Below are 19927 nucleotides of genomic sequence, written 5' to 3'. Positions count from 1 at the left end.
TGAACCAGCCAGTGACAGAGTGTGACTGAGCATGGTTACACATGCACTCATATATTTAACTGGCCTTGCGGTATGCCAGTTTAAACTGCAGGATTACCCTGCATGCTCCTGCCGGTCTCCTACGTACTGCAGCACCACGACTTTGCCAACGCAGTGGTCATTTCAGTGTGTTTTAGTAGGACTGACTCAATCATTCATTCATTTGAAACATCGTCTCCTCTTCTTATTGATTGAACTGCATCATTTACATCTCTCACCATGTAAATGTGATGTAGCAAATTAATTCAGATCATTCAGGGGCCTTTTGGTATATTCATATTCTTATCCGAGGCTCGTGTTGAGGTTAGGCTCTTGTCAATCAGGTTGAGAACAGTAGGTCCACGTCTTGAGTTTTGGTGATGCAACTCTTTTGTTTCCACTTGTCGGCTACCTTTAAAACCCAACTGTGAAAAGGTGGAAGGAAAGGTGGGCTGTAGTCGGTGCTATTGGGTGCTTAAACAAAATCACAAGCCTTTTCTTTCTTTTTGCTTTGGTTAGATTAATGGTTTGACACTGGTTTAATTGGGCTTTTATTATTAAAAATACCCTGACCGGACCTGAGAGCACATTTTAATACCAATGACAAACAAATACACAAATGTGCGGAGTATATCAGGGACGGGGTGTGGTTGGGGCCATTTTTGATTCAAGCCCGCGACCTTCGGAAGTGTGCGCACGGGCCTGATGAAGAAGCGGCCCCGGAGCGGTAGAAAAAAGACGGGGACTGACTTTAAACCGTGTGGAACACCATGCCAAGCCCCGGACGGACGTTTCGTTAGTATTTTCCAGGATCTGAAGAAGGCACACTGCCCTGTTTACATGTTACACATGGCCTGCTGTGCCCCTCCCCCGGCCTCGCTCCTCTCGACCCGCTGCCAAAATATGTGAAAGTCAATCCAAGCGCTGCCGCTCAGCGAGCATGTTATTTAAAACTGGACACCATCATGGCAGGGGTACCGAGCGAGGATCCACCCTTTAATCCGTGAAAACAGCCCTTCTCTGCGCTAACCCCAGCTCCTGATTTTTCGGGTTTTTCGTCCAGTGTCGAGATGTCGCTCCCGGTGGTGCTGCCGGGGTCTTGCTGTCCGGTTACCGGGGCTTCGCAGCTCGCAGAGCCGCCTCACCGAAACCGACCCCGTGGCTTGTCCGCCTCTTCCCGGATCGCCGGCGGTGGCTCTCGGCTGCTGCTGCCCGGGCGGCCGCTGCTCTCGCTGGGCTTGTTGCAGCTGCTGCTCGGCGGCTCCATGGTGGCGCTGTCCTTTGGAGCTCTGTCCCTCAGCAACTCGCCCCCCATCCGAAACTCCTGTCCCTTCTGGGCAGGCTCCTCGGTAAGTGAGCCACGGGCTTGGGTGTCATCGGTGTGCATGGCATTGCATGTTTTATGGCGACGGAGCCTCGAACACAGGCGGCTGAACAGGCTTAGTAAGAGTTTCACATGCTGCAGGCTGTGTGAGCAGAGCAGCACATGGGACAAAGCCGTTTGTTCTATCGCTATTTACCATTTTAAAAACGGAAATGACGACAGAAAGCATGCATATCACAAAAGCATGTGAGTTCTAGCTACTTTGACTGGTTTCCATCAATGCTATTAATACTGCCTCTGTCAGACATCATGAAACTCTGTCAGTGCTTCCTTACATGTGTCACTGTCATGACTGCAGCTGTAGTTTCATGTGGACTGTGTTGCTGCAGTGAGAGCCCCCAGGTCACTGTCAAAGAACCAAAATCCCATAAACAAGACTCCTCTGCTGCTGAATGTCTGTGCAGTTTTGATGCCGACGGTGTGGAGCCTGCAGTGCTTGAGTCAGGCTTAGAGGAAAACAACAGTTTATTTCAACTTGGCTCTTGTTTCCTACCACAGTTCTCGGGTTGTGTCAGTTCAGATAACATTGTCCTCACCAAAGCAGCCGATGAGCGTTTGGATCACAGCCGCACATCACAAACACTGAGTGGCAGCACGGTCAGGCTGGTTGTGAGCAAACGGACAGGTTTTCCAAAAACCTTTTGAAGCGAAAACATGACATATTCCACAAACCGTCCATTCATCACAGTTTACAGAGCTGCTCGACTTTGACCCACTGTTTTTCCACTAGTTGTGTGTGCAGACTTTATTCTGTTTAATTATGGATTATTCATTTTGGGTGCGCTCACTTTCAGTTTGATCTCCAAAGGAAGTGGTGAAGATAATCTGGATGAACTGTCATCTTGTTGACGTGTCTGTTCTAAATTAACACACCACTGCTTTAGAGGGACTTTGTCACACTCAACACTTCAGAACAACAACTGTGGAGGAAAATGTCCACACAGCATTTCATTCTAGAGATTTGCAGCTTGATCTGTAAATTGCTAACAAAGACTTGAGACTCTGACAAAACCTGGGACTTCTTCAGATCAAAGATCATCATGATCATTGTCATCATTCAGAGACCAGAAAGACTGGCTGGACGTACAAGTTACTTGTGAAAACTTGTGACTTGACTCAGACTGTAAAGCTGTATGAGAGTGATCATTTTCCTTTTCTAGTGCTAATAAAACCATTATTGTTTTTCAGTCTATGTGCAAAGCTAGGCTAAACACATCCTGGATGCGCAGCGGTTAAGATGTAGGGCTATCAAAATTGGCCAGAAATGACATTCAGATATCTATTTTTGCCCATTTTGTCTGTAAGAGGGACAGCCAATACATTGAGAGACAAACTACTTGTTTATGTCTACATAAACACCTTTTAAAACATCCAATACCCACACATTAGAAAAAAGGCAAATAAAATAATGTCCTATACAATGTTTTTGAATCATGTGCTCATATCAGCTTGATCTGCATTTCATTTTCAATCAATGAAGTGACGTGTGCAGAGTCCTGTCCTGTGCCATGTCCTGGAAGATGTCAATGTCACGTAGTATCTGATTATGGACCCTGTTTTCTCATGTTTTTTACACCCAAGTGACTAATGGAAACAACTATTTTTGAAGTTTTTCCAGTGTTTAGTGAGAGATCTCTGCAGCCGGCAGCCACAAAATGGTTAGCAATGGTTATTTATTGACAGCCCTTGCCTTTGTAAGAGGAAATATGTAATTTTCCAGAATATTGGACTAATCCTTTAACTGGCTGAACATCACAGAGAGCTCTGTCACTGTCATCCTTCACAGTTCAGAACATTTTCTGATCACCAGTTGAATAACATGGCATTAAATAGAAATCACATGGCCGCGGTAAATGAGGCGTTGTTGTTTGAAGTGAGTGTTGCTGGTGAAATTCTTCCCATTCCACTGCTGTCTTCCTCTGACACAACATCTCATTCTGCTGCTCCTCCAAACTTTGGAGAAGATTAAACTCCAGTATGTGTTGTACTGTAAACTTCCATCAGTTCAAAGCTATTAAAGGACAAAGCCTATCACTGTTCACTCCAGCCATCCAGTCTCCCTGAAGCATTCCTGTGTTTCACACCAGAGACAGCATGTGTGTTGTGCTGCAGTGTGGCAGCGATTCTGGTGGACTGAGAGGAGGGAGATGTACATTTCATTTAGCAGCTAAAGAGCCAGATGTTTCTCACAAGGTGGTGGAGACCAAGCCAGAGCCAGAAGGACAGTCACTACTGGACTCACAAACATGAGTCTAGGTGAATACCAGTGTGGCTCCGTACCTGCTGGATGTGTGACTTTAAACTGTTTAATCAGTTATCAATTCATCTTTCAGTTTACAAAGTGTAGAGAATAGTGGAACATACCCATCACTTTTAATGATCAATGAAATACTTATCAAATTGATTAAGTTAGTGATGACTTTTTTGTCTGTTAATGAACAATTAATTAGTTGTTTGTGACAAATGGGTTGTCTGGGATATCCATATCAATGACTATTTTGGTCAAATATGGGCACCCCAATCAAAATACCATGTACGATGAATGCTTCACTGAACAGCTGCAAACCTGACCTCTAAATGGTACAAAGTTAAACTTCACATTTCTCACAATGCAAAGCGAGATTCTGTTTTTAATTTTTTTTTTTTACTAATGCAAAATAATAAAAGAGGTGAAAAAGCCATGTGCAAAAATTTGGGAACCCTTTTGGATTATGCTTTGTCACTTTTGACAGCCATGATTACTAAGGTCAAGACTCAGATGATTTACTTGTTAGGGCTGTAGTGAGTCAGATGAATATAATTCCAAGGCTGATTTATTTATTCTGAAGTAATTCCATGCCCATTAAAGTGTCCAGCGGGGGCAGCTGTTCTGTCTGGTGTGAACGACCGCAGGTTCATCTTAGCAGGTGTTCGAGGATGTAAGAATCAAGATTGTTCACTTCCAACAACAAGGAGAAGGCTGAAAAACTGTTTTCTCAATGTTTCAAACTACCTTTTTCCACTCTGAGAAACATTATCAGAAAATGGAAGATTACAGGGACAGGTGAAGTCAAGGCAAGACCCGGGAGACCAAGAAAAACGTCAGAGTCACCCGAGAGCTGGTGAGAAATGTTCAGAACCCACACATCAGTGCAAAGAAGCTGCAATGAAGAGTGGCAGATGCAGATTAATTATGCTTGTGCTTTGGGTTGGTATGGCATTTGGGGGCACAGGAAATATTGTGCAGGTGGATGAAATAGTAGAGTCCACCAAATATCAAGACAATCCAGATGCTAATGTTCAAAGGTCAGTCCACTTTGAGTTGAAGAGAGGTTGGGTATTTCAGTAAGACAATGACTTAAAAGCATACCTCAAAATCTGACATGAAGTACCACCAGGAAAGACAGATGAAGGTTTTTAAAGGGCCACCGCTGTCCTCAGGCTTGAATTGGAAATCTGTGGAGAGATCTCAGACAGGCTGTGCAGGCAAGAAAGCAGGAGAATATTTCTGCAGCTCGGGGTGTTCTCTCAGGAAACATGGGGGGGAAATCCAAAAGCAAGAACTGAAAGACTCCTAGTTGGCAAGCTGCTGAAGTTGCCCAAGAGGGAGTTATAAAGTGCAAACTGACACGATTACAAAACTTTTACACATGTCCTTTTTCCTTTTTTTAAACTGTTAAAAATAAAATAAAAAGTAATCCTCCTTTATATTTTGATGCTTCATGCTTGTGCCATTTAGAGGTCAGATAATCTTCTGTTTGCTTAAACATTGATTGTAAAAGGCATTTTGATTAGGGGAGTCCAAATTTGTGCACACCACTGTAGGTTTTCTGCCATTGTTTGGTCCAGGAATCAAACTCCTGATGATGCAACCATGGCTGGAAACTTTGTGATTCCACCAGTAACAAAAGGACTAACTGTATACGTGCTGCTAGAGTGAACGCCTGTGTCCTCTTTTGACACAGTGAACCACCAGATCTGACAAAAAACAAAAACACGCCTTTCAGGAAGAAACACATCCAGCAGTTACAGTAACTGCGACGTACTGTGTGCAGCCTACATTTATTAGAAAGTGCTTGTATGCAGCATTGAAAAGAGGCCAGTGCCAGCACACTGTAGCAGTGAGTCCTGTTCCAATTCAAGCTCTGTTCCAGAAACTACAAAATGGTCTTATTTACTCAATTTAAAGTGAAGAGGGACATGGGCTGAAAACAAATGAGCTTTTAAAAGTGAGCTATACTCCTCCAGAGTAATAAAAACCATTAAGTCGCTCAACTGCAATGTTTGTGTTACTAATGATATTTTTAAAATCAGACATTTATGTGGAGTTTTGTGTGCTTTGTTCGATATGTGCATCTGTTTGTATAGTTCTGTTCTGGGTCTTTTTCAGTGTTGCAACACATGAACATGCATATTTTTCTCCATGTGTTTCCAGGTCATTCTGTCAGGCATCGTAGGTCTTACGACATGGAGAAGGCCCATGCTTCTACTGGTAAGGGACATGGTTTTGGTTCCTTCTACAAAACAGTGATTGACAGCATTGATTACAATGTTGTGTTACATTTAAATGAGAATCTAGTAGTAAAAGGAAAAGGTTGATATAAAGGATCACCTAATCAGAGGTGTGTTCCACGGAGAGCCCAACAGTCCAGAGGATTCTGGAGTCCATCCACTGATCAGCACTCCTTCAGGTAGAAGAGAAGAAGTCATCAGTTCAGTCACCTGTTGAGGTACTGTTGTACCTCAGCTTAGATGAAAATCTACTCTCATGATGGCATCATGGCACATGATTGGACAAATCAGACCTAGATAAAGTAAAAGAAGTGAAAGTGAAATTGGGTTTCCTTCCAAACCCTGCAATATTGGAAAGTGATCCGTTGTGAAAAAATGCAGAAATTTACATTGTGTTTCCTGTGAGTGCCACCCTGTTGTTCGCTTAATGAAGTCACTGCATGTGGGGCAGCGGTGTTAGCATTAACAGAAACTAAATCTTCTTATGATATGGCCACAGGTGAGTGAACAGTAAACAGTGACGCTGATATCAACCAGATCAAGTTACAAACGCTGACACTGGATTACATGCTGCATTGTTTCCTGTCAATACCTCGCGTCTGTGAATGCAGTTTAAATCCAGTGTGGTCATGGCAGACTCTGCCTTTTATAACTGAAACAACTTTAAAACAAGATGACTAGGCCAGTGAATGAAAATGCATTGAATGACTATTGCTGAAAGATGAGTTAACTAGTTCATACAACATGTCATCCAACCACATCTGAAGGAAAAAGGTTTTTAGCTGTTGTTTAGCCTGTAGTTATAGTACATGCAGTAATCGTACAGATGAGGATAACAGGGCGCCCTTTCAGACTCCTCCTCCTCGAAGGCATTCATTATGTTGCACTCAGTTGTACACATGAAACTCACTGACGGTGTGTTTTCTCACCTCCGCACACCTGGCCAACGACACCATGAAGCGTGCAGGATCGTCTCGCCACCAGGTTGCAGGAATTGCCACCCACAGTTCCCCTCGGTTCAAGTGTCAGAAAGGTGTGGGTGCCGGGGGCTTCAGGCCATCTGACAAGCCCCTCTGTTGAAGCGTACTGACTGACACCTTCAGCTTCTGCTGAAGTTGAATAATGTGGCTCTGTACTCTGAGCTCCTTTTTCAAAGTGATTCCATCAAGTCAGTTCAATCTAAACAGTCAGTCTTTGTGGGTCCTATGGTGTTTCTATTTAAGCCAGGACGTGGAGACAGATTTAGAACACAGAGTGCACTGCTACCAGGCCGTGCTGGCTGGCCTGTGTGCATGACACCCAAGACAACAACCTAATCATATTGATTACATGGAATCCCACACTTTCACAGCAGTGTCACAGGGTGTTGTACTGGAAATGCCTCCTCTGTTGGTCCCAGAATATCAGATCAGCGGTGAGCTACTCTGGATCCATTCCCTGTTTTCAAGAAACGTCCTCGGTAGAGTAGCCGACTCTCCAAGGTCTGAAGCACATGAGCTCCATTACAAACACAAGTCTCTGAGTCTGAGACTTCAACATGTAGCTGGGCTTTTAAAGGCCTGAGAAAGCTAGGAGGTGTACCTTTTGAGTTGAGCTGATGTGGTCAGACAGCAGGTGTAGGCAGTTATTTTTAAGTGTAATCAGCTGTGCCTGGCTGAGGTGCTGATGTCAGCAAGAATGCTGTTGTCCCGGTAACGCCAGGCCACGGCGTCCTCCTCTTCCTTTGACAGGTTCAGATTCCCCAACAACACAAGTCCAAGCTTGGTGTACGCTGTACTGACGAAGGCCTGCAGACTAACAGCCTGACGACAAGCAACATGAGAATCAGAGACTTTGAACAACAACCCACAAATTTCTCCTTATCTGTAAAACAAAGATACACATTTAAGGTGCTGTGTTTGTGTGAAAATGACTTGCGTCAATATTAACAGTGTTTCCAGGTGGTTTCCATAGAAACTTCTGTTCACTGTTAAACATCTGAACAACATAAACCTGCTCAATGTCGTCGTCTTTGCCCTCTTTTCAGTCGGCAAACACCAAAACCACACATCACAGCCAACAGCTGGCACAGCTGCTAAGATCACTCTTATGGCTGCTGGGTGGTCTGAATCAGCATAAATACAGGTCAATGACAACAGCTGTGCAGTATGCTCAGCTATGTGGACGTTTAAAATGCACGATCACAGAAAAAGCTGGAGATGACTGAACTTCGCTGCCGCACAGCTGCTTCCTCTCGGCAGCCTCTGATCAGTGTCCCCCTCTCTGTTGTCACCGCATTTTAAAGCAGCTAAATTCAAGATATAGTTCTGTTGTCAGATAGCCGGACGAGCATTTCCGAGCCGCTGTGCTGCGGTGATGAAATCATTATTTTTTGATTGCGACGTCGTCTGAAATCAGCAGAAATCCAGATTCAGATGCCTGGCGTCAGACTCGGTTTCCATGTGCTAGGTCTCGCTGAGCATCATGACTTTGTTAAATCTCCATTCAGCTGGCACGCAGTGAAACAAGTGTAAGATGTGCACACGGTTTGGGAAAAGCTCTGTTTTTGAGGAAGAAAAAGGTTTCCTTCTTGATGGAGGCCTGAAACAGTGAGGAAGAGATGATAGCTTGTCACCTGTAGCTCATTAAACCACTTAAAAGCGTACCTGCAAACTTTCAACATTCGACGGTTGAGCTGCAGACCGCTGCGGTCGCTGTCCTCAGCGCCCCCACCGCCTGTCCTCGGCTTGTCACAAACAGTTTCCAGGGTAGTTTTCCATCGTGTCTTCGTGCTCCTGCTGGCACTCAAAGGCTTCGAGACTGAAGGAACGTTTCTGATGTATCTGTAAAGACATTTTTTCCTCCTTTCACTACTAAAAATGTGTTAACAATGAATTAGAAAATTGCAAAATGACTTCTGTGATTTCAGATGGGCTTTATTCTAATCTGTCTGTCACCTCATCTCTGTGTTTGGCCACATTTCATTCGCTTACTGTAACCATTTGATTACACCATGGTTATAAAAGATTTTTTTTCACAGATGTCCACATGGTTAGACACGAGTGTTCAAGCCACAATAATCCATCTTCCCTTCCTTCTGTTATCCACCCCCTCTCCCCACCCCTTCATCTCCAGGTCAATGTGTTTGTCCTGCTGTCTGTGGTGTGTGTGCTCCTTAATCTGGCTGGATTCATCCTGTGCTGCCAGGGAGCCCAGCTGGTTTCCAGTATGACCAGCTGCCAACTGGTGAGGCTGTTACCTGTTTGTGTCTGTCTGGTTTTGGTCTCATCATTTGTAGACTTTCTGTATTCTCTCTCCGTCGTGGTCCCTCTGCTTCCCTCTGCTCCTCCTGTGGAAAGTCAGGAGGAAGTGACATCACTCGCTTTGTGATTACTTTGTATAACACAATCATGTTGGGTTTTTTTTTTTAAAACAACTGTGCAGAACAATACAAAACTCAAGATTAGATATTGCCAGGGCCTAATCAAGGAAACTAGATTTCAGCTGAAGCTAATGATGTTATCTTTGGAAACTGTTAGCTCAGAGAATTGCGCAAATGATAGGAGGAGACGTGTTAACAGAGGATGATTGCATATTCTGCTGGATTTACTAAGGTCATGTTGTTTTGTGGGGAAAACTCTCTGAAGACCAGGCATGAACGTAGCACCAACAGGATTTACGTCAACAGAAACATGCATTAAACACAAACATCATGGAAACGGGTAACATTTTCAGGTAATGAGAGACCTCACAGCTTAATGGTGATTGTTAATGAGATTTGACTGAGTAGGACAATATCTAGCTACATGTCACGTACAGTTAAATATTTTCTCCCTCAATACATTTGAAGAATGTCCGGTTATTATGGTCCATTGATCTTGTGAACACACGCCACACTGGATGTGTATGTTAACGCAGTGGTCCCCAACCTTTTCTGTACCATGACCCAGTTAAATGTCTGACAATATTTTCACGGCCCAGTCTGAAGGTGTAGCAGATAAAAACAAAATAAAATGATAAGATCGGCATTAAAAACTGTGGTATTTTCTCTTTAATAATAATAATAACAATAATAATGAACGTAAATCCACTTTTTAATCATGTCAAGAGGACCTGGCTGCAGACTGGCACTGTCAGGCACCTCCACTGTCAGTACGGGAAATCACGTGATACGTTTCAAAATAAAATTGCAAAAAAAAAAAAAAAAAAAAAAATGTGAAGAAACAAAATAATGGAAATTATTTTTTGTTTCTGTGCGGCCCCGTACCAAATGACCCACGGCTGGGTTGGGGATCAATGTGTTAACGTGTTTGCAGGATGTCATCGGAGGCACGGTATGGCTCCACAGCACCTCTCTCCTGGCTTTGACAGGGTAAAATGATTTCTTATCAGTCAGGCTGCAGGAAATGTGACGAGTCGTGTTCAGGCCAGAGCTCCTCTGTGTGACCTTGTGACCTTTCCTGCGCTTGTGTTGCCTTTCCTTCCTCTCGCTGCCAGGTTTCCTCTGCTCCGTCTCTTTCCTGTCGCTCTGTTTTTCACCTGCATTTATGTCCGTCTGTCCTATCTGTTAGGGGGTTGAATGTATAAGAATAGATGGGGTTGTGCAGTGTTTTGCACTCTGCTCTATAAATAGAGGTCAGTGTGTGTGTGTGTGTGTGTGTGTGTGTGTGTGAGTGTGAGTGAGCCTATTTGCTGGTGCAGATGAAGCGCAGTACTCCAAATGTAGCTTCATTTGACGTCATATGTTAACAGATCTGTAAATAATACTCGACTGACTCATTGCTTGTGCAGAAATAACTTTGGAGGCACATGGTTATTATTATTATTATTATTGGAGTAGAGATACAAATTGGCCTGTGTACTCGCTCCTGTACACAACAGCTTAAGAGGTTTCAAACAACATTATCAAATCTGAATCTAGTTATCATCTGCTTCTGTCATCTGAATCCTTCCAGAGTGTGAGCTGTTGGATGATGGATGTCTATCTAATGTCTGTGTATGTGGCCTAGCTTAGCATAAAGACGAAGCAGGTGGAAACAGCTAGCCTGCCTCTGTCAAAGCTCAAACATACACCAACAACATCTCACTAATGAGCATGCTGTATCTTGTTTGTTTAATCCATACACAGAGAGAAATGTAAAAATGATCCAGGAACCTATCCAACAGTGAACATCAAGCTATCATTAAAAATAAAATCCAACATTAATGTGAAATAGATTACAAACCTCGGGAATGGTCCAAGAAGGGCGATACCCTAACTGAACATTCGTATTGATGGCGTGCTGGGCTTGAAGTTAAATAAACAACTGTATTTCTGGCCCCTGCAGGGGCCCCCTCGCAATCTATTAAAGAAAAAGTTCAGATTATTCAGTCAGTTTCAGTCCCCCACAGGGGGACGTGGTCCTGGATCAGTGTCGCACGTTATGTTCCTGGACCAACATTGCATTGACCAATCACAGCCCTCTGATATTACCAGTGTGCTGCTGTGTGTGTGTGTGTGTGTGTGTGTGTGTGTGTGTGTGTGTGTGTGTGTGTGTGTGTGTGTGGTGTGTGTGAGACTCATTTTCCCAGTTAACCACAGCAAGTATAATGAGTTTTCATGTTTTCAGTGTGACCCCGCTGATGTTGCTGTTGTCCAGCTGATCCTCTATCTTCCCCCTGTAGTTGCTTTTTCCCTCCCTGATTCTCCTCCTCAGCTACCTCCGCACATTCTTCAGCTCCTCTTTATTTCATGACCTAAAGACCTTCTGTTTTTTTCTGTGAGGGGAGCCTCTATGTCAGGAGTAATCCAGGGTTTTTTGTTGGGAAAGCACAGTACAGTCCCGGTGGGTAGGACATTCTCCACGCAAAACTTAATAGTCCATCATACATGTTTTGACTGTGCGAGTGGCAGCTGGCTGCCTATAGAGGTTTGTGCACAGGCAGGAGGTGCACCAGGTTGTGATCAGATCTTCCCTGGAGAGGGTGAGGTGATGAGCTATTTGCCTCCTTGGTGTTGCCATAAAAATACATCAAGTATGTTATTGTCTCTGGTGTAGCATGTAACATATTGAGTGAATGTGGGCTGAGTGGAGGACAGGGATGATTAAAGTTACCAGAAATAAGACGGAGGGTATGCGGGTGTTGTGTCTGCAGTAGGGGAATATCCTCCGCTGTTGCAACAACCTGCCCACAGTTACACCATCTATCATTAACAAATATGACCAGCTCTCCTCCCTTCGTCCTTCCACTCCCCTTTGTCCTGTCCACCCACATCATCTGGAAACAGTCCAACACAGTGTTTATGTCTGGAGTTAGTGTCATCAGTCATGTCTTGTCTCATCCGTCTTATTGGGGAGAGATCTTTACAGCATCTCCTCATGGTTTCCCCGTCTCTTCCCCCTCGGCTCAGAACTAGAAAAAAAAAAAGTTTTGGAAGCTAGAGGAGGAAGCTCAATGGTGAGCGAGAGCTGCTGTAACAGGCTGCCACCAATGCTGTGCCATCTTGGAATGCAAATGAGCTGAGACGGTCTGAGAATTCACAGTCGGGGGTTCAACAGAATAATTAAGAGTCAGCCTCTGGGGACCAAGAACATCCACAGCAAGTCTCATGGTATATTCTTGTCAGTCACTACAGGGATCAGTATGTGTTGTGTGTAGCTGCATGGGTTATTTATTATTTTTAAGCTGCTCCAGTTCAGAAGAGATCCTGGTCTTTGCAGGTTGTCACAAATTCAGAAATGTTTCAATTCATGGTAAAATGAACCCTCTGTGTGTTTGTGTGTGTTGTTTCAGAGTGAGGCGGGGGATGTGTGTTACTGCTGCTCCCTCTCCCCCAGCTCCAAATGTCCTGAGGAGAAGCTGCTGGAGCTCCACCCTGCGCACTCCTGCAGCACCATGAGGATCCTGCTGAAGGTACGCTGCAGAGCGTGCACTGTGAGCTGACCAGCGTCTACACCCCCGGCGCCCGACATTTAGCTAAATTTACTGAGGTGTGCCTGAAGGCTCAACCACAAACAGTTAACACGCAGCTTTAGTTGCTACAATGGATTTTAAGAGCATACATAAGACTGGAAATGAGATCACTTTAATCCCAGAATGCTAGACACATGCTCCAAATGTAAGAACACTGAAGGAACAACCTTTCACTGCTCACGAGAGCGTAATGAGGTGAAAAGTTTTTGGAAGGAGGGCCTTGACATGGTTAGCCTGATAACAAGACTGAAAATCCCCCTTGTGCATCCTGGGTATATATCCAAGTCATTTTATTGACTGGCCACTCATAGACTTCTGTCTCTTAGAAAATAAGAGAGCAATAGCTATAGGATAGAAAAATATGAAAGGACCCATCATCATGTGTTGCTATGGAAAAACCAGCTGACATCACTGAAGGAAAATATGTGGTGGAGCTTCATGGAGTTTTTGAAGCAAAGTGCTAAATAACCAGCATGTGGGTGTTGCGACTGGAATAAGATTAGGAGGAATACACATTTAAATAGTACACATATTATAATCATCACATATGTTATTAGGAGCCATCATGGATGTGCAGAACGCTGTTGTTTTGGAGTTAGAACTGAGCCGTCTGATGTGTGTGGAGGTGTGTGTGCGTGTTTTAGTCAAGGTGAACGCAGTGGACGGACGTGTGTGATGCGGCACTTCTCCAAGCAGAGGCTGCAGATTTAGCAGCACACGTGTCCTGCTGCCTTCAGGCGGCTGAAGGGATTCAGTGGACCGAAGGAGAAGCTTATAAAGCAGCTGTGAGCGGCAGATACTTTAAAAATCGCCCAGATTATAGATCATTGCGGACAGATTCACTGACGTTCCTGCTTTAACCACATTAAACGCAGAGTTAAACACATCTACTGTCTGTTTAGTCACAGTTTAAGAATTATTCCATCATTGCTGCATTTTTTCTGCAAGTATTTAGTCTGCGCTTGTTGACAAAATCCCTGAAGTGGCAGCGTATTGGTGCTGATCCTGGAACAGACATGGTTGAGCGCTTAACTCAGTAACCATGGAGCCCCTGGTCTTTTTTTGGATATGGATAACAGATAACGTCTTTGTGTCTGCCCTGTTTTAACTGATGTGATTGTGTCTTTTTCCCTCGCAGAAAGTGTTGTTTGCACTGTGCGCCCTGAACGCTCTGACCACAGCTGTGTGCCTCATGGCAGCTGCCCTGAGATACCTGCAGATCTTCACCACGAGAACACCCTGCATGGTACGATCCCACGGCGTCAGGTCCGCTGCAGCGGGGCTAGTGTCGCCCGCCGCCTACAGCGGGCTGCGGTTGTAGCCTGCCGCTTACACGTGTCCGTCAGATATGAGATGATGATGATGTGTTCATATGCAGAATAGCTGTGTACTTGAAGAAGAAACATACATCTTCACTGATTACAACCAGCTGTCAGTCTGAGTGTCTCACACTGAAATATGTATTCCTGGACTCACTAAATACAAAGAAAGGGGATTAGAAAATTATGGAAAATCTACGTTACCCTTGTTAATTAAGACCACATGGACTTGGGACCTGGGCAGCGACCACAACAAAAAGCATTTATTTGCAGCGTATGTCACCAATGAGCACTTTACATTTCAACAGTCAAATTCTCAACTCTGAGCCGTGGGTCTACATTGACCCCCTTGGTTTGTTTTCTGTCAAGCTCATGTCGGGACCATGCGGACCCGTCCCGGTACAAGCAAATGCACGGTACAAGCAAATGCACACTATTCCTTTAACAGCACTTCATGCTCATGGCAGGCTGCGTAAGCCAGCTTATTATGTAAAGCTTGAGAATTGATTTTTGACACTGCAAACAGCAGCTGAGGACACACTCTGTAATGATCAGTGCACGCTCCGTCCTGATCATGTGAAACAGCACATGATCTTCCTCAGTAGAGTGGCCAGCTTTAAACTCTTCTCGTCTGTGGCTTAAAAGCTGAAACAGCCTTGAACCTCATCTATGAAGACCACCTAGGTGTTATTAGACCCTCTATGACGGCCTTATGTACATCCTGCCCCAATGTGTCCACTCGCCACGTGACCATGAGAAGTGCGCCTGAGACAGTAGCATGATGTGTGATGTCACGTGTCCCCGCTCTCTGATAGGACGAGCCCAGGGCCACAGTGGAAGAAAGGGAGGAGCCTGCTCAGGTCCCGGACCCAGATGAGTTTGTGGCTCCAGCCCCTCCCCCCTCCTACTTCTCCACTTTCTACTCATACACGCCTCGCCTGGCTCGCCGGTATCAGCCCAAACACACGCACACACACACACACTATCAGTGATGTACTTTTCATCCTACAGTCTGGTCTGTTAATCCCCGTTCCAGCCTTGTTTTCAGTGTTGATGTGTCACATTAATTGGTAGAAGATGATAACTCGCTCACTGCTTTGTTGTTTGGCTCGCATGTTTCAGCATGCTCGGGGACAGCGTGATCCCTCTCCCTCACATCTACGGGGCTCGGATCAAAGGAGTGGAGGTCTTCTGTCCGTTAGACCCCCCGCCTCCATATGAGGCTGTTGCTGGAAGTGCCGCCAATGCAGTCACACAGGTACAGAGCCAATTAGCATCCTTTCCACCATAGCCCAACTGATACTGACATAAATATCTGAGATTTTAAAAAATCCAACATAGACACATAACTATTTATGGCAACTAACAATTATTTTCATTTTTAATGAATCTGCAGATTATGTCCATGATTAATTGTGTAGTCCATAAAATGTCCAAAAAATTGTGAAAAAGAGCTCAAAGTGACGTCTTCACATTGTTTCTTTTTCCCACCAACAGTCCAAAACTCAAAGGCTCTTCATTTGCTATCATTAACGACAAAGAATAGCATCAAATTCTTACACTGAAGAAGCTGGAACCAGCAAATGTTTGCTTGAAAATGACTGAAACAACTAATTGATTATCAAAATAGCTGTAATAAAAGCAATAGTTCATTTCCATCGCTTCATTGATTAATTGACTGATTGTTGCAGCAAGTTAATATGTATAAACATATAGTATAAACTGGCAACTTGTCATGTTAATGAATTCTGGGTGTAAAGACATGAAATGAATATTTAAGTGATAAGATGAAGATTAGAGTAGATTAAATTTGAACTATCATTACCAGCTGATCGCTTTTTGCATCTTTCATATCATGCAAGTGTGACGCTCTGTTTATTTCAGGAGACAGAGATTGCTCTGACAGACGTGGCTATGAACCCGACTACCTCTCCACCAGGAGCGTCTGCACGAGGTAGGACATGTCCCCCACCCCCCACCCCCTGCGACAACTCAGAGACAACTGCTCTATGACCCTCTGATTGGCTGATCAGGTGGAACAGTGATTGTCAGGGTATCATACTGTAAAGCTGTTTCACTTGTGCTACACAAACTCTGTTAAGATGTTTTGCTGGTTTATCTTCTCAGTTTTTACGCTTCCAAGCCGACAACAGCCGTGTCCGGAGGCTTTATTGTTTTCAGTATGTACTGCACGTCCCTCTGTCCGTCAGTCCCAGTGTCATAAACACGATATCTCAAGAAAACCTCGAGGGAATTCCTTCAAATTTGGCACAAATGTTTATTTGGACTCAAAGATTATTGATTAAATTTTAGTGGACAGTTTACTGTGACCTCATGACCGTCCAGGCATATTCTGTGCTGCCGGGTTGAAGATGTGTGTGAAGCCTCCACGTTTTATAATTTGTAGCTCCTTTGCAGCAACATCCATATTAAAGCGTTGTAGTCCAGCACAAGCTCATAAGAAAAGAAATGTCATTTTGGTATTTGTGCTTTTATTTGCTTGTTTATTTTTGAGGGAGTTTGCTGTCAGCCTGTGGAAGGAGTTCAGTTCTACACATAAAAGTGTGAAAAGTGTCCAGCTTTAGTGCGTTCTGTCATTTTGTGAGAAAGTTTGCTACATTACTCCAGACTTAAACATTTGGATTCTGTGTTTTTGATTTGAGTTGAACCGCAGACGCTGCCTTTGTTCTAATAGAGCTTTGGTCCATCTGTCTGTGTTTGGTCTTAGACACAAGTGCCCAAACAGTATCAGCGTCACCAGGCATCCTTCCGCAGGCCAAGCCCCAGCTTCCTCCTCCTCCTCCTCCTCCTCCTCCTCCTCCTCAGCAGCAGCAGCACGCTCCAGCACTGATTCCCTGGAGGAAAGCAAGGATACACCGCTCCAACAGTGACCCAGTACTGATGGACCTCGTTGCCAAAGGTTGGCTCATGTGAAACAGTGATCATGTGATCAGCACAGACTGCTTTATGGCTGTTCTTGCTTTAACCACGTTAAATATTCAGCCCTGTTTGCGATGTGTTGACTGTGTGGATAACTGGAGAACCTGAACCCCGTTCTTTCCCTCTGATGTCTGCTGTAGTGCAGAGCAGCAGCGACGCTCCCCTCGCTCCCTCCCCTCAGACCACAGATTCTTCCACCCAGACGTCGCAGCCCACGCTGGCCGCCCACACCCAAGGCCATGTCACGCTGCGACGGGGCAACAACGACAGCAGGACGCCCCGCCGGCCCCGGCCCTCGTCCATGGTGGACTACCAGAGCTACCGACACACACAGCAGCTGGTCAGGAGGATCCTGGAGCAGCCGGCGGCCCAGGGCCTGGCCCCCGAGGTCCAGGAGCTGGTGGACAGCATACGAAATGTCCTGCAGTCTGATCAGGAGCACATGGAGGAGGCTGTACGCTGTGCCAGTTTCATAGAACAGGTCAGGTTCATACATGCACAACATTTATCATGCAAAACCTCAAAGTAGTGATCAGTAAAAGTAATATTAGTGAACAGGATGAGGCTAACGCCCTTGTTTAATGTTTCTTATGATCATGAAAAGATGTGTTTGTGTGTATAAACATTTGGTAGTTTTGACTATATTCAGCAGCACATTTGGTGCTTTAGTGAGCACTATATACTACAGTATGTGTGTGTTCATGGTGATGAAGGATCTTGTCACCCAGTGTATCAGTGTGGCTCACTGATATGGAACAACAATGGAGCCCTGCGCCACAGAAGAATAAGATTTGTCAAGCTTTGGATACACACACAGTACGTGTTAGTAGACATATTCATTGTTGGTTTGATTGTGTACGTGGAATTTGTCAACTATACGACAAATACAGAGCATTTAGACTGCGATGTTAAAGGATATTTGAAAGACATTTGCTGAAGTCTGCAGACAAACTGATCATGTGGACAGAATAGACCAACAATGAATCACAGTATATGCAGACATTGATGACAAAAATATAGCTATATATAGCTATATGTTGAACAAGTTACAAGCTAAGAAAGACACCCCCACACGCTGTGAAAAACAAAAAAGATTGACAGTGTTTTTCTCAAAGGATTATTCACAGAAACACACTTAGAATCATTATTTTGTCACAGAGACACCAAACCAGTTCTGAAATACATGAAATGCACCAGAATCCTCCAGAATGTTGAGAATATACAAGATTACGTAATATCAAACCCTGTTATATTCAAGGTTTTGGACGTGATGGATCTCCTTTCTTCTGTTCTAGACAGCTGCAGCATACTGGCTAAGAATCGGTATTATTTCTTAGAATTTACACTGAGGCTAAATCTGAGGAATGTTTTTTTCTCGTGATCATTTTGGCTTCATCCAGGAAACGTTGCAAAGGTCTTCCACCGTTCTTTGAGCAGACATCCAGTAGAAGTTCAAAAATTGTTTCAAAATGAAACCTGACCACAACCTTTGATATAAATGGGGTGGACAAAATAACAGAAACATCGTCAGTGTAACACACAATTAACAGCAGCACAAACAACAGCCTCCAAAATAATCATTAAGCTGAGTCATACCTTTCTAAAACAGTTGCATCACAAACTGAAGGTTCTAACTTTAATAAACTGCCAGCTGAGTGTATGTCACTTCCAAGATATTCAATCAGTACAAATTTATAAACAATATTTTTGTTCTGTATTTTGTGGTGTCGTGAACACAACATTTCCTGTTTGCTTTCAGGTATTCACTGGCTCAGAAATGGCCCCCGGTCAGCCTAGACCTCCTCAGCAGCAGCAGCCAGAAAGCAGTTCCTCTCAGACTTTCCCCCGCCCCCCCAGGAGGAGGCCTGGTCTGCTGCACCTGCAGAGCTGCGGGGACCTCAGCTCCTTCACCTGTGCTGCGCTGGAGTCCGTGGAACGCCGAGGAAACAGTAGAAAAGTGGGGTCGACAGCGGGCTCCAGAGCGGGTTCAAGGGCGGGGTCAAGGACAGGGTCCCGCCTGGATCATCCCGAACGGCCTCACAGTCTGATCGGAGTCTTTAGGGAGACGGTGCTTTGAGGGGAAACCAGTAAAATACGTTGGCAGCACAGTTGGATGCTGCCCTACCTGTTGCTCAACTTCAAGAGAAAGCTACTATAATCCAACCACTGATGAGTATCTGTGGGGGCGTGCGTTTGTGTGTGTGTGTGTGTGTGTGTGTGTGTGTGTGTGAGTATGTATGAGTCCAGTTTTTTAAAAAGAGTTTTGTTCCTCTAATGCTGTTTTTGTGACACTTTGTGAACTACAGAAAAAACGGGCACAGTGTACCCAGCATCCAGTGTTTTGTATGCTTTCTACGCCTTGATTGAGATTTTAACAATGTAACAAGTTTTCATTTGTTCCAATCAACTCAATACAGCTATACATGAAAGCAGTTCTTTGACATGTATCTTGTATTTAATGGTCAGATGCATTGGCGTCAACATTTTCAGATATTGATAAAACAATAATGCTTTATTTTATGGTAGCATCATTTTGTACGTTTCTTTGAAATAAATTTGGTACTAATTGTGCACTGACTACAAGAAGCTCCACTGGCAGTGAATTAGAATTAAAAAGTACCAATAGAGTTCACACCAAATGACACAGTTCTTTCCAGGAAGCTTCTTGGAAATAATTTGAAAATTACAGACGATTTAATAAAGTGTTCCCAGCCACAGCCCCCCAGCACAGTGAGAGGTGAGTAAGTAACAGAGCTTGGTTGCTAGCTGGGATTGCAGACCATGCCTCTTCAGTGGAGCCGTTTGCACTCGAGCAGAGCGGGGTCATATAAAAGTGGATGGT

At 44.4% G+C, this 19927-nt stretch overlaps 1 protein-coding gene across 1 annotated transcript; it reads left to right on the top strand.

The window, feature by feature from the left end:
- The first annotated feature begins 762 nt into the window (after nt 1-762).
- On the top strand, nt 763-19590 carry fam189a2 (family with sequence similarity 189 member A2). Its single transcript, XM_041937664.1, has 11 exons — nt 763-1367; nt 5817-5873; nt 9008-9118; nt 12647-12766; nt 13965-14072; nt 14961-15094; nt 15268-15403; nt 16030-16099; nt 16874-17065; nt 17226-17566; nt 18845-19590. Exons 1-11 carry the CDS (start codon nt 1089-1091, stop codon nt 19160-19162), a joined length of 1866 nt encoding a protein of 621 aa, XP_041793598.1. The 5' UTR covers nt 763-1088; the 3' UTR covers nt 19163-19590.
- The last annotated feature ends 337 nt before the right edge of the window (nt 19591-19927 follow it).

Source organism: Chelmon rostratus, chromosome 5 (genome assembly GCF_017976325.1).
Source record: "Chelmon rostratus isolate fCheRos1 chromosome 5, fCheRos1.pri, whole genome shotgun sequence".
Taxonomy (NCBI): Eukaryota; Metazoa; Chordata; class Actinopteri; order Chaetodontiformes; family Chaetodontidae; genus Chelmon; species Chelmon rostratus.
The sequence above is the reverse complement of the archived record's forward strand: the minus strand, read 5'-3'. Positions and strand labels throughout refer to the sequence as shown.

Coding starts and splice junctions, on each gene's coding strand:
- fam189a2 (XM_041937664.1), top strand. CDS start 1,089: ATGTCGCTCCCGGTGGTGCTGCCGGGGTCTTGCTGTCCGGTTACCGGG. Junction 1,368..5,816: donor CCTTCTGGGCAGGCTCCTCG/GTAAGTGAGCCA, acceptor ATGTGTTTCCAG/GTCATTCTGTCAGGCATCGT. Junction 9,119..12,646: donor GTATGACCAGCTGCCAACTG/GTGAGGCTGTTA, acceptor GTGTTGTTTCAG/AGTGAGGCGGGGGATGTGTG.